Genomic DNA, 14702 nt, shown 5'->3' with positions numbered 1-14702 from the left:
TTTCACCCCAGTCTTAAAATTATTGGCTTTCCAACTGCTTTCTGTAAGTCTGCTCACACAGATACTTACGGTATGACGGTATGATTGATAAATATGATTGATAGAAAAGCACATTATTTTAATAGTATAGACAAAAAAATGAGCAATTTTATTAAACGAAGCTCTGTTGGCACTGCCAGGCCCTTCAGAGAGTGGGTGAAGGAAAGAACAAGAGAGTGCAACGTCTTCTCAGTTTCGGTTCTCCCTCTGGTTTATAACTATAACTTAAGATGAACATTGAGATTCTGGGTTCAAATCTGCTTCTCAAGCATTGCAAAATTACCCCGCCCGTGCGAATCCCGTCCGTCCCAATCCCTCAGGGACCATCATCGCCGTTCGAATTAAGCGTTCGGATTCAAAAGAATGATCCGAGTTGAAGGATAAACACATGAAAAGGAAGTTATCAAGTTGCAAACAATCCATGACTAGTATTCATAAGACGTGAACAGGAGCCAGTCACCCAATGCATAGGAAGTCAAAGGCGAAGCAGTCGTCATGCTCGTCGTGCACGCAGTGCTCAATTCTATTTGATACTTTGCTCTTCGGAAACGCAAACGCAATATGCGCTTAATCAAAAACGCAGCTGAAACTGAGAGTGTAGCTGAAGGTCTAGTCAATATTTAGCGAGGATGATCTACAGAAAATTACCAAGCCTTAGCTTGTTCGTCCCCTTCCTCAGTTTCATTCATCAGAAACTCTATCCACTTGTCGCTGACCGTCCCGAGAGGCGGTAGTGTTGCATCGTCGAGCTCTGGTGGTTGCACCAGAGACCCGATACGATCCATCAAAGCTCGACGCTTGAGGCCGACCGCAACGTTGTCTGCGTCTGAGAAAGCTAACATACGAGACATTAACTCCAGTACATCTCTTCTTCGAATCGAGCCTACTCGGAAATAACTTATCAACAGCTGCCTCACAACTCTTCTGTCGACGAGTTGACCTCCGGCATCTGGGTGGTTCAATCGCGACAAACTCTTCTCGAGTTCAAGTTTCAGCTCTACCCGCTCGTCTGCAAGTCGACCAATCGCCCCTCTTAATTCCTTGATTTCTTCATCTCGAATTGTAAGCTTGTCCTGACTCATCGTCGCTTTAGCCTCCTTTTCAAGCGCTTTGGCACATCGCTCTTCGGCATCCTCAACCCTCTTTTGCAATTCAATTGTTCTTTGTTCGACAGCAGAGTCTTCTGCCGCTTCCAACTGCTCAATAGCTATTTGCAAATTTTCCTCCGCTTTCTGATGGGTTTCAGCCAAGAATTCACTCTCTCTTGCGCTATTTTCAGCTACATCACATGCCTCTCTTAGTCTTGCACATTCGTTTTCCAGAGACTCAACCTGCTTTATTGTCTCTCGTAGTGCAGAACTTAAACGGTCCACATCATTCTTTCTTGCTTGAGTTGCTTCTTCTTGGAGAACTTTCAACCTTCGATGTGATTCGTCAAGGTCCTCCTCTAGGTTTGTCACCTGGTCTTGGAGATAAACAACTTTCTCTTCCGCTTCATCAAGCTCGTTAGTACGACCGTTGAACTGTGCAGTAAGCTTACTACAGAGTGCTCGTAGCTCCCCGGCTTCCTTTTCCGACCTCGCTGCCTTCTCAGTTACTCTTCTGAGTTGCTCTTTCGTATCTTCGAGCTCGTCTTCAATATGGACAATGCTCTGTTCAAGCTGGGATTTCGCCTTCTCTTCACCTTCCGCAAACGCAAGAGTAGACTTCTTTTCAAGACGCTCGTTCGTTCCTCTATACACGTCTCGTTCCTGTTCTGCAATTTCAGCTCGATCAACTAATCGAGTGATCTCTGCCTCAGCTGTTGCTAGTCGCTGGGCTATGTCCTCTGCTTGGGTTCGGTTCCGCTCTAGTTCTGCAACAACTGAAGCTGTCGCTCGCAAAGTCAGCATAGCCACGTTGTTCGTTTCCGATGTTTCGTCAGAATCGTTGATGTCATCTCTGTAGATATTGATTTGGTGATTAGTGAGTGCTTTCTGCAGCATAACCCATATGGAGTTAAGGTTCGAGGTGATCTTCGCGATTTCTCCTGTGAGGTGAGCCCGTTCTTCTGCTGACGCATGAGCCTCTCGTTCAATTTCAGTCTCCATCTTCTTTGTGATATCACGCGTCTCAGCATGTAGAGCCAATACGTTGGCTTCCGACTGCTCAAGCCTTTCTTGGAGAGCCTCACACCGGGTATCCAGGGACTGCTTTTCCTCTTGTAGGACCTGAAAGTCTTTTGACTTCTGCTCCGACATAACCTGCGCTTGATGAAGCTCTGCTTCCCTGGCAGTCATCTCAGATTTAGCTGCTTCTGCTACTTCCAGTTTTTGGACAGCCTCTGCGGCCGTCACCTTCAGAGTTGCTAGACTGTTGGCGACCTTGCACGCTTCAGTACAAAGCTTCACAAAGACTTCACCTGTTGACCTAGTTAGTACCGAGACATCCTCCTTCCCATCAGTCGACTTGATGATAGAATCAATAATGGGTAAGAAGGATGCAATACTGGGCACCACGCTCCCGTTTTCCAATTCATGCCTACCAGAGCGAAGGGATGAAATGGCGGATTCCCTCATTCTTCCCTTGGTAACAGATTCCTCCTTCATAATATCTTGAATTTCTTTAAGTTGAGCAACATGCTCCATTCTAGCCTTTTGCTCACCAGCCAGTTCTGCTTTGGCAATTCCAACATCTAAAGCTGCTTTTTCTCTGTTCGTCAACAGTTCAGCCTCAACTGATTTTTGTTTCGTTTCAGCTTCGGCGATGGCATTCTGGTGTTCTTTAACTGTCTGCTGCAGTAATTTCTTGTCTGCCTTCACGGTACCTAGTTGAGACTGTAGCTGATCTCGTTCGCGGGCCGCAATTTCAAGTTGCGCTTGCGTTCGCTCCATATCTGTGGTAATAGTTGAACACCTTTGCTGCAAGTCGAATCGGCTCTCCTTCACTTTACCGAGTTCTTCTCGTGTACTGGCCAAGTCTTGTTGCAGGCTTTCAAGCTGTTTTGAGGTTGCAGCTAAATTTTCTTCCACAACCAGTTTTTGTGCGGCAACCTCGGAGAGTTCTTGAACGCGAGCTAGAGAGGCATCTTTTTCGTCTCGAAGGGAGACTACGGTCTTCTGCAATGTATCGCGACCCTCTGTTGCTGATTGCAACTTGCTGTGCAGCGTAGCAAATTCTGAGCCCGCCGCTCGTAATCTCGCACCAGCCTCATCACGTTGCCGCTGGAAAACTGCTCTCTGAAGGGTGAGCTTTTCAATTTTCGCTCCCGCAGCTGTCACCTTACGCTGCAACAACGCAATCTGAGAGGTTTTCCGCTGACTTTCTTCTGCGAGTGTCTTTTCTTTCTCCGAAATTGTTGAGGATCCCGTCACTAACGAGGTGCGTTCCTGCAGCAATTCGTTCCTCTCTAAAGACAGTGATTCCAGTTGATTAGTCATATCTTTCAACTGATCCCGCAAAGCACCGTACCTTTGCCTGGCTTCATCACGCTCACTCAGTATTGAGGACTTTTCTCTATTCGTATCCATGAGTTCTCTCTGCGTTTGCTCCCCGCTCGCAGCAAGACTTTCTACTTTTCTTTCAAGGTCAAGCTTCTCGTCGTAAAGGTCGTTTCGCTCCTGGATGACATTTTTCGTCCTTTCCTTCATATCCTTCATCTGAGACGAAAAGGCTTCGATCCTGATGAGCTCCTCATCCCGTTCTCGGTGCAAATCCTCAATTGCATCTTCCAGTTCTCGTATTCTTGATTCCCGAGCCGTCAGTGAAAGACATGTGGACTGTTCAACTTCTAGGAGGTCCTTGTGCTCCTGTATGTGAAATTTGCTCGCGGTCATGGCCTTTTCTCGCTCCAGTTTTGCTATTTCATTTTCATTTTCGATGAATCGAATCTGCTGCATGAGCTCCTCCTCTCTTATTCTTGCATCAGATTCCGCCTCTTGCAACCTGTTCTTTAACCCATTCGACTCCTCCAGGAAAGAATTTCTTTCCTCTGAGATACGATCCAGGTCACTTCGAAGAGCTTCTATCTGTTCAGATATCACTGCCTCACGTCTCTCCGCAATACCTTGAGTACTTCGCATTGCCTCAATTACTCCACGCGCTTCACGAATCCCCTCTCCGCCCTGATGTACAGCAGAATCACGTTCCTTCTCAGCCTCGATCTTTTCTTGCGCCAGTTGATCTCTTTGACTGAGAAGTCCATCTAGCTCTGACTGCAACGCTTCAAAGTTTTTGGATTTTCTCTCCAAATCCTTCCTCAGCTCAAGCATTGATCGCTCAAGGTTCCCAATGCTCTGATCACTAGAGATCTGGGACGTTATTGCAGCGTCTCTTTCAATTCGAAGGCTTTCGACTTCGGCGCGCAAACCGACTATGATCGCAACATTCTCGTCTTGCGCATGAACAACAGGCGTCAATGCATCATCACTGTGCAGTAGTGGCTGTGCCAATGGCCTCGCAGGCGCGGGTACCCCGAAAGTACTCGCAATCATGTTTGCTGCACTTTCCTCGATCTGCTCTGCCGACCCAGGCGCACCCGAGGGCAAATTTGCCCCGCTTGCACCAACCGCCCCCGGCACCCCGGAGTTTGCATGTTCAGCATGTAGACGGCTTTCGTCTTTCGTTTCGTTCGTTCGGAATGCAGATGTGGCGCTGCTTGGATTTCCACCTACAGTGCGATCAGAAATAGTAGAGTCTTTGCTTGTTTGCTGACCGACTGCATTCCACTCCTCTGCGTGAAACTGTGCTGATTCTGGAACCGGAAGCGAGACTTGCTCCTCACGATGCAGATTGCTGTCCGTGTTACTCCCAAACAATTCATCCGATGCGCTTACCTCCGACTGCGTGGGGTCGCTAGTTTCGGGCTGCACAGACTGACCTGAGAACCAGTCTACACCTGCATCGGCAGTTGCACTCTCCCTTACATCCGATTGCACCCAGCCGACTGACTCTACTGTACCACTATTTGGCACCGCATGGCTTTCTTCCCTTGTGTCATCCCAGACTTGGCTATTTGCTTTCCCATCTTCTTCAGCTGTTTCTACGACTTTAGCCCTACTTGCACCCCTTGCTTGTTCTTCAGTGACGAGCGGCCCGTTCAAAGAAGGCTCTATCGTTTCCTCGCCTGGCATCGACAGATTTTCGTCTCGGTTTCCATCTGCATGACTCTCGGGGTCCACAGGAGGTGGTGAGCTCGGCCCAAATGGTGGTTGCTCTTTCAGGAATTCCGGGTCATAAACATTGTTATTCTCCCCGGATTGTTCAGTCGCATCATGTGCACTGGCGCTAATTTGTGCGTCCGGCTGAACAATATTTTCCGAATTCTCCACCTCGGTAGTCTTCTTGTCTGTTTCAGCAGTGGTGAAACTTTCGGTACCCGCGGCTGCCTCACCGTGAGTCGGAATATTCCAAGCAGATAAGTCCTCAGGATTCGTATCTTGGGCAGGAACACCCCAACCGTCAGCATCTTCAACCGTCCCTACTGGCGCCGGGACGTTCCAGCCATCATCGCTCCCGTCTGGCTCAATCCGAGGAGGAACCCACCACCTAAGCACGTTGTCGTCCGCGTCGTTCGCATCGAGAACACCCCCATTGTCACGTGAATTCTCCTCAGCCGGAGCATTCCACCCATCTCCCACACCGCTATTCCAGTCATTTGGTACGCTGTGAGCTGTATGCGTATTGTCGGCGTTCACCGGTGAGACTTCGGCAGTTGCTTCGGGAACAGTGTCTATTGCGTTTGGTTCCACGCCTAGGCCTGGACACTCATGAGCATGATCCTGCTGTTCTCCAGCAGGACCTACGCCTTGTGCATCCATTTGGGATTCTGGTACTCGTTCATTTGAGTCCTGCAAATCACGGAACCCAAGCTGAGTGTCGTTTCCCTCGACGTTACGTGCTGGGTGCTGGTGATTCGGCTCAGGTTCCGGCGCTTGTTCCCCCCAACCTTCAAATTCATTCTCAGGGTGCGTAGTTTGTTCCTCTGTCGACATTCCCCAACCATCCCCCCATTCCGTGAGGTCATCCTGCTTCTGCTCCGCGGCGAACTGATCCTGAGGTACAGGTGGAATAGGGTCTGGAGTTTCTTCAGGAAGAGAATCCTCCGTGACATCTTCGTGACTCACATCGGGTGGTGGGGGCCGAAATATGTTCATCGTGGGCCTGGGAGGTACAGCAGCAACAACATGCGGTTGTGTGAGACCCGCTTCAACGTATCGCTTCGTACGTGTCCGCGGCGCTCTCACAGGCATCGCCGCTGGAAGTTCCGCAGAGATGTCCGTTGGTGGTAGCGGCGGGGCAGTATCAGGCGGAGGTGGCGGGGGTTCGAAAGTGGCTTCGCTTGTCGGCGGTGGCGGCGGAGCGATGCCATCCGGTGGAGGGGCGGCAAAGACATTGTTCCCATCCCGGTCATTAGCTAGCTTCTGATCCCATTCGTCTCTTTCTTGGTGGTGATGGGCGTCCGGGCTGTTGTTGGCCGGGAACGCGGGTTCATCGTCCTCTGCGGCGGCCGCAATAAGCACGCCCTGGGCTACCTGGGCAGCAGCCCTGGCGTTTTCACGGACGACTTTTGCGTTGTCGCGGACGCGATCACGGATAGCTCCGAAACTGTTCCACATCCCGAGCAGTGGGATGGGCTAGAAGGGCAACGCTTCCAGAAGTGTTTTTCGTGTCGATGGCGAAGTGAAAACAGGGTACGAGGGAGTCTGGCAAGGGCGCCCAATTAGAGTGTGGGTGTTACCGGCCCATCCACTTCACTCAGATAATCTAAGAGAGACTCACCCGCTTTCGAAAAGGCTTTTCCCTTCCTGCTACAGTACCCAAGGGTAACGGTACCAACGTCCCTCCGCTCACGCCACCCTCTTAAAATTTTACGAAAAAACAATACCCAGTCCCTGGTCGCTGTCAGGAGAGACCCCTTCAACATCAGTGTGTTCAACAACTTCTAAAACCTGCTGTTCATCCTGCTCTAATGCATGTCCCTCGGCCTTCCACATGTGACTCTTATCGCTTTGAAATGGCATCGCGCAGTAGTCCACCTGCGAGCACTCAGCTCCGGAAAGAGCACCTGTGATAGATGCCTTAAACACAGTAAAACCAAAGATGGATTCATACCAGATGCATCCGCGAGCAACTTCTATACAGTTTAATGCCCGCGAACTAGGCTCGTGCAAAACTAAGTGCGTAAAATTTACCCTTTCAGATGACCAGAGAAGTAGAACATTTTTTTGAGCCCCCAGCCTGCAAAGTACTTTCACCACAGTAACCCCGGCGTGAACTGAATAGACACAGGGCAATGGTCACTTCCCTCGACATGGTCCAGAATGTGAACATCCTTCACAGCGCGAACCATGTCGTCGGTCACAAGAGCGTAATCAATCCTCCACCCCATATTACGGTCCCTGGCTCTCGACTTGTAGTCCCAAAATGTGTACTTCTCCTTCTCATCTGGATAAAGCATCCGATACGCATCAACTAGTCCGCAAACTTCCAGCGTGTCCTCAAAAGATTGCCGCTCCTCATCCGAGAAACCGGGAAGCCGCTTCGCAGTCTTGGGGGAATGCACATCCACTGGGTCTCTCGCTACGTTCAAGTCCCCAAGCACAATCACGGGCTTTCCTTCTCGTCGCAAATTTCGCACATACCGACGGAACGCCGAGTCCCACGTCATGCGCTGATCAAGTCGCTTGAAATTTTGACCCGCATTCATCGTATAGACATTTACTACAATCGCACCAGGGTATTCTAGACAAACCACGCGGCCTTCAAGGTCACCATCTTCGTGTCGAATGTTAAATTGTACGCACTGGGGTTCTCGTTTTGCAAAAACAGCAGTTCCCGAGTACCCAAGGCGCGCCCGACTGGAATGAAATACAGACGATTCGTAACCTTGAAGAGCGTCTGCGAACAGCCCCTCGTGGATCTCCTGCAATTTCGTCTCCTTTAAGTAACATCAGGACAAGATAAGCGTATCGTTGGCGAAAAAGATCAACTCGTTAGAAATTCTGACGAGTTCCTGCTGCACACTGTTCCCTATGAATTATTAGCAAACGTACCTGCAGGCACAAAATGTCTGGGTTATGTTCTTCAACGAGATCCTGCAAAGCATTTGGATTCTTCCTCATCAAAGCCCGCAGAGAGTTGACATTCCAGGTGATTGCAGAGCTGTGAGTCCCCGCCAGCGACGTGCAGCATCGCGGCGAAGTGACAAAATTTGAGACCCGCGACCTACCCCCGCGAGCCAGCGCCCCCGGAGGCACTAGACCGAATGCAGCCAAGCTCCGGCTCATGTCCAGAACGCCGTTGTCGAACTTGTACTTTCGTGTTCTTGGATCAAACTCATAGAAATACTGTATCAAAAGCAAATTCGCAAATCCAACTCGATTGCGTTTGCGATTTGGTCTAAAATCCTATAATTCAAAAAGATGATCTCGTGACCTGCATTGCATGTTGGACATGGCAATTGGCCCAGTATCCCCATGTATCTTCAGGAAAACATAGCCCGAACAAAGAGTCTGTTTGTTACACTAGGTTGGCCGGGATAAGAAGGTTTTCTCGCGCTCGTCCCCCGTTCCTTTCTTGTTAGCGGACAAAAAATGCATCATACCAACGCTATTTCTGCTGTTCAGACTTACCTTCAGTTCAAGCACATTCAAACACCGCAACCCAAGTCCGCCAAGTATGAATGCATGTCTTTGACGACGTGCCGGGCTCTGCCGCAAATACATTTAACTACAGTCCCTCACTCTTGACAAAAGTATCTGATGGGGAAATAGACGCCAGAGGGGAGCCATCCTCTGGATAAATATATACTTCAAACGAAAGCGAAAAGTTCGCCTTAAACGCAAGACACAGAAGTCGGTGACTATCACCTTCTTGTACATCACCTTTATAGCGCTCTTCCCTCTCTCTTATTTTCGTAATTCAGATCGAACCGACTACTCTACCTCATATTCCTGCCGTATCTGCCATCACTCCAAATTCTCTTGACTGTTTCACTGGTTCCCTGTTTCCGAGTAAGGCCTGCTCCAGATCAGCCTTCGCGCGAAACCCTGCGAGTGACTTCCAATTTGCACCGTCGTTCCTACAGTCAACAGTGCCATTGGTGTCCGAGTGGCTCGGTACACCCAGGTCAGTGAGATTTCGCCTCAGAACGTGAAGGGCCGTTCTCAAAGCGTTTTCCGCTCGCCTGGCCCCGCACGAAGAGTCAGCAAAACTGAAATCTAAAGAAGTGGGTTCCAACCCTGTTCGCAGTGTACGCGTACTGACAACAGAGTTTGCAACCTACCTTTGATCACAGCACTTTCCGTGGAACTCGTTGTAGATTCGCACTCACACTAGTCTTCCGACACGCTCCACACCACGGCTCCTGCTCAAAAACATATCATGAAGTGGGTGTGTGGGCGATGCCGATTATCGTCACTGCACGGAATGGTTCACGTACAGCGCTTTCTCATACTCGCAAACGAATTGAAAGAGGCTTGAACATGAGCAATATGTGTAGTTGATGTCGCTGGATTGACGAAAATGTCTTCACGCATGATTTTCAGAAACCATTTATTCGCCCTCCATACGACAGTCAACACACGGGGCTACAGAAAAGTGACTCCCGAAAATGGAGCACTCCCAACTTGCGAGGTACAGAGAGACAACGACTTTGAAGAGAATGATGTAGTCGATGAAAATCAAATTGTCAACCCTCTATTGAGATCAGAGTACCTCTCGCGTCTTTATAGTATCATCAATCTCCTTCTACCTCATCTAGAAAACCTGTTCTGTTTGCCTCAAGCCAGACCCTCAGAGTGCGAGTGACTAGCGAGATAACCATAGGTTACTGAGCGCTATGAGAACGTGTTCACCATTGTAGATCCACGGAACACGGAGGATCACGCAATGATGTGCCCCTCGTACTGGTTGAAGGTGTTTCTCATAACGTTGATAGGGAAAGGAGAAGCGGGAAGTGTAGCGAAGATTGGCGGGTGAGCGCCGACTTGAGACGAGTAGCCAGCTCTTGTTTATCGGACGTTTAGTCTTCACATGAAGACAAAAGTTATTTTATTTTTTCTAGACAACTCAAGGCACGATTTCACTTCTGTTTTTTGAAACCGGAAGGCCATCACTACGGGTAAAGCACTTGCTTATCGATTCTCGCCAAAACCAACTCGATGCATAATAAAAGTGTTCAATAGAAGAAGTCGGCTTAAAGTAAACATTTTTATTAAGCTAATTTTATACCATTGGCATAGAAACATTGCGCTGAGGGCTTTCTATTCGGTTCTAACTTCAGAAAAATTTAGAACGAGTCATTTTTACCAAAGAAAAATAGAAACCGTCGCCACCAAGGTTGAAAAGAAATAAAATTTGCAGATTTTCATGTTATGATAACGGTTGGTCGGATAGACATTCTAGCTAGAGCTAGAGAGAGAGCACCTGAAGGTAGCAATGTGAAAGAGAGCATTTGACGGCAGGAATGGATGTCCAGGAAAGAAAATCTGAAATATCAGATCCATTCCTCACCTTTTTGCCACCACAAACTTGGAGCCTGCGCCTGGAATCTGACCATCCATTCAACTTCCGCAGCATTTTCAGTCGTGTCTACGGTACCACAATGCACGAATGCCACTGCGCCAGCTCATCTCTCGTACAACAAGACACGTACCGTAAGCCACGAACAAACCACAGACTTACCGCGGACCATGGCTCCGCGGTGCAACGGTTCATACACCCCTGATGTCAGCAGTTCTCATTGAGGGGCCGAGTTCGGCCTTGTTTCCTTTCAGGTGAGCAGCGTGTTTCTTGCGCGACTACACTCATACCTTGCATCAGCCGCGCCAACTTCGAACTGGAGCCATCGCGACCAGTTCTCAACAATGGCCCAAGGCAAACGAGCGCCCCCTCCTAGGCGCGACGTCCGCGTCTACCACGAGCGTCAGCAGCTTTGGCGCTGCGGCCTGCACGCCACGAATGCCCTTTTGAAGCGGCGTGCCTACTCAGCCGCCGACTTTTCGAAAATCGCCGACGATTTGATGGCAGGGCAGCGCTCGTCGTGGTTCCATCCACACCGTTCAATGCTCGGCCTAGGCGACTACGACGTTAACGTGCTGATGGTTGCGTTGGACAAGTACGCCATACAGACCAACTGGGTCTCCGAGACGGCCTCGCTGGAGGAGATTATACGGGCCAATCCGAAAATGAAGGGCTTTTTAGTGAACGTGCCTTCCCAGTTTGGCCTCCCATCGTTCATGGCACCCGCGAACAGCTTGTTCGGGGATAGAAAGCATTGGATTGCTGTCCCCCGGTACTACAGTCATTTCCACTTGGTTGATTCCAAGACGACGCCGTCTCGGTTCGAGAAGGAGGTGGATCTCATCCGATATTTAGAAAAAGTCCGCAAAGCATCGGGGCACGTTTTGTACCTTGTGGATAAATCTGAATCGGACCAACCAGTTGATTGAGTGGAGCGCCACTCGTCACGAGACGAACAAATCCCCATCTGCTGGGGAGCCGTCAATCACTTCGTCATTGAAAGTCGAGAAATAGCCGAATTCGTCAGGGCGCGGGAGCGGAATTGGACGGGATGCGTCTACATGATAACAATTATATGTATTGGGCATCAACTAGAAATACGGACTACTTGTCTCAAGAGATTCAGGCCACAAGAGGATGCGCATCGGAAAGCGGATTTTGTTGTTCGTACAGACCCGAAATCCGTGGTGGTCTAGACATCGGCTCAAGGGCTCTCTCTATCTGTTCCGCAGTTAGTGTGTACATCGGACAAAACTTGACACACCGCAAGCCCATAAACAACTTTTCTATCAGGGCGCTTTAGCGTCCTCAGCCAAATCGGAGGTCGAGTCCATATCCAAGATTGTCGTGGGATTCTGAGCGGCGTTTGCTCGTCGAACGTTGGCGCTTGCTTCACCACGGGCGAGACGAGCAGTATCCGGCTCCGTCTGGGACCTTCTTATCGCCGACCTCTGTTCCGGCTCCTTGTCATTGTGTATGCGTCCTTGAAGATCAAACCATCGGCGAAGGGAGTATGTGCTTCGTCTGCGCAAATCCCCAAAGAATGCTGGGATTGATGGCGGCGCTTCCAGTGTGGGCAGATTCTGGAACGTGATGGACCCTTGGCGAGCGTGCTGCTCGGCTTGAACATGGGCGGGAATAGGTGCTGGTCGTCGATGATATCCCTCATGCATAGATACTGTCCTCTGAATCCCAATATCTGAGGTGGTTCGTTGAAAGTCATCCCTGAAGGTGTAGTCTTCGGTTCTCACGACATCACCGACTGCCGAGGGTGGAGCTTGCTCGCCTGGATCGTAGTCGACATAAACGGCGTCAGGGTTGGTCCCCCAAATATGCGCTTCCCCGGATCCGAGTGAGTCACTAAATGTCTGGTCGTCGAAGTCCAACCCATTGCCGAGACTCATTGTAGAGACATATGTCCCGAGGCCGCCGCTGGGCATGATTTCGTAACTAATTCGGTTAATCATCCTGATGACGGGTTCGAAGAGCATGCCCTGAACGACGATTGAGAAGACGACGAGGATGAATGTCATGAAGAAAATAAGCTGTCCGTAGGTCATATGACCGGGGACGGCATGCTTCACAAAAGAATCGGGAACACCGAGGGCGAGGGCGATTGATATTCCGCCGCGCATCCCAGCCCACGTGAGTAAGCCAATCGTCCCCCCCCTGTACCGAACGGACTCATGTCGCAAGCGCTTGCCCGTGACCCATTCCAAGAAAATGATGGACAGCAAGGGAAGCGCGACGGACAGAAAGCGTACGACAATGGAAATGGAGATGGTACATACAACGAGGAGTAGCACAGGGCCCCAGCCGAGATCTTGGGGGTTCCAGAAGAGGTCTGCGGCGCCGACCATCAAGAAAAGGATGGAGTTTAGAGTTTCATCGGCGAGCTTCCACATTTCGTGAAAAGTTTCGACGGTTTCGTCATGCATTGCAAACGACACAGCGTAATTCCCGATAAACAAACCGGCACATACGGAGGCGAGAGGGATGGAAGCGTGGACGATGCGGCAAACCATGTTGATATTTCCGACGAGAACAAAGGTGATAACTACTTCTAAGAGAGGGTCCTTGACGGAGCCGATGGCGGAATAGGCAAGCCATGCCAAGAATACACCAATGATGGCGCCGTACAAGCATTCGACAACGACGTTTTCGAAAATCAAGGTGGCGACCTCGACAGCGCCAATGTCCGGCTTTTCAATGATTTCGGACAGGGTGAGATACAGGACGACGCCGATGGCATCGTTAAGCAGACTCTCACCAATAACAAAATATTTTGTCGAAGAGGGTAAAAGGTCAGGCTTGTCGTTCAAAATTGAAATAACAGTGACTGGGTCTGTTGGAGACACGATGGCTCCAAAGAGCAAGCACCAGGCGAAATCCATATGAGCAATGTTCTGCATGAGCAAATAGGTGAGAATGCCCACCATCAAGGTCGACAGCAAGGTGGACACAACACTCAAGGCCAGGACAGTGGTGAAAATCCTGCCGAGATTGCGCAAGTCGACCTCGATAGCGGCGGCAAACAGCAGGAATCCCAGCATATAATTGAGCAGCAAATCTGGAAAGTCCTTGAGCAATATACGAAAAGCCTCAATGGCGTCATCCACGTGCAGCATTGGAATATGACTGAGAATAAGGAGGAAGAGGGTCATGAGGATAGCGCCGAAAGCCATGGCGACACTGGAAGGGATTTTGAAAAAGTGAAAGTTGATGACGCGAATTGCGACGGAGATCGTGAGCAGCAACATGGCAATATCGGTTCCTCCAAACGGGCCGATAACCCCCTGCGAGGCTCCATGACCTCCCCCCTCGGCGACAGCAATCGCAGACTCGGCGACATCAGGCTCCCCCCCCGAGCGCACAGTCGCGGACAGGACGGAGGCGACGGAGGAAACGGCGACGGTAGCGACGGTAGTCGCCCCGCGCACGCTCTCGAGCAGCTCTGGGAGGACGACGGGCATGGTGAGGGAGGCGGGTTGTTGCTGTTAGATGTTATGTGAAGGGGGATGGAATGGTTTGAGGGGCGGACTAGCTGGAGAGGCACGTAGTAGGCGCGTGCAAAGGGGGGTACGGGGGGGAGGGAGTTATTCGTCGAGGCAGGGGGGGGATGGACGCGGCCCCATGACGGGGTGAGGGAAGGTGATGAGGGAAGGCGAAGTGGTGGCAAGGGCGTGACGACGGAAGTCCACTGCGTGCGCGGCGGCATCGGGGAATTGGGTCGGGCACGCAAATATTTTAGTGTAGCGCTACTGTAGGGTGTGCATATGGGCACTCCTCGTGGCGCAACCTCGAACCCCAGAAATAGGGCCGCGCGACAATTCACCCTTCCACAAACATCATCGCGTCTTGCGCCCCCCACCGCGACAACCTCAGCCCCCTCGCCACCTGCCCCACCCCCTCCGCGGACACCTGTCCCCCTCCCCGGCCCCCGCCCCGCTCCGGCCTAGAACTCGCCGATGCGGTAGCTCTTCTTGTCGAAGATTCTCTTGAAGTCGTCCTTGTGCAGCATGGTGCGGAGGCGCCACATGAGCATGTAGTCGTCCGCGTCGATGTCGATCTTGGGCCGCACCTTGGCGTTGTCGAGGTACCCGCCGACGAGGTCGAGCGGCACCTCACCGGCGCCCTCCTCGTTGACGTCGTCGCCCGTG

The 14702-nt window shown here is 50.7% G+C and overlaps 5 protein-coding genes; 1 reads left to right on the top strand and 4 right to left on the bottom strand.

Annotated features, from left to right (window-relative positions):
- Nucleotides 1-101: 101 nt before the first annotated feature.
- Nucleotides 102-5150, bottom strand: CHC_T00000528001 (hypothetical protein). XM_005717845.1 is given in 2 exon segments: nt 102-683; nt 684-5150. The coding sequence occupies 1 exon segment, from the start codon at nt 5148-5150 to the stop codon at nt 684-686; it is 4467 nt and encodes a 1488-aa protein (XP_005717902.1). The 3' UTR covers nt 102-683.
- A 1589-nt stretch (nt 5151-6739) lies between these two features.
- Nucleotides 6740-6943, bottom strand: CHC_T00000527001 (hypothetical protein). Its single transcript, XM_005717844.1, has one exon. The coding sequence runs from the start codon at nt 6941-6943 to the stop codon at nt 6740-6742; it is 204 nt and encodes a 67-aa protein (XP_005717901.1).
- A 181-nt stretch (nt 6944-7124) lies between these two features.
- On the bottom strand, nt 7125-8322 carry CHC_T00000526001 (hypothetical protein). XM_005717843.1 is given in 4 exon segments: nt 7125-7270; nt 7271-7957; nt 8073-8306; nt 8307-8322. 2 exon segments carry the CDS (start codon nt 8304-8306, stop codon nt 7271-7273), a joined length of 921 nt encoding a protein of 306 aa, XP_005717900.1. The 5' UTR covers nt 8307-8322; the 3' UTR covers nt 7125-7270.
- Nucleotides 8323-10886: 2564 nt separating this feature from the next.
- Nucleotides 10887-11471, top strand: CHC_T00000525001 (hypothetical protein). The gene has a single exon (XM_005717842.1). It carries the CDS (start codon nt 10887-10889, stop codon nt 11469-11471), a length of 585 nt encoding a protein of 194 aa, XP_005717899.1.
- A 360-nt stretch (nt 11472-11831) lies between these two features.
- On the bottom strand, nt 11832-14015 carry CHC_T00000524001 (hypothetical protein). The gene has a single exon (XM_005717841.1). It carries the CDS (start codon nt 14013-14015, stop codon nt 11832-11834), a length of 2184 nt encoding a protein of 727 aa, XP_005717898.1.
- Nucleotides 14016-14702: the final 687 nt, after the last annotated feature.

This window comes from Chondrus crispus, genomic scaffold (assembly GCF_000350225.1).
Source record: "Chondrus crispus Stackhouse genomic scaffold, scaffold_356, whole genome shotgun sequence".
Lineage (NCBI taxonomy): Eukaryota > Rhodophyta > Florideophyceae > Gigartinales > Gigartinaceae > Chondrus > Chondrus crispus.
The sequence above is the reverse complement of the archived record's forward strand: the minus strand, read 5'-3'. Positions and strand labels throughout refer to the sequence as shown.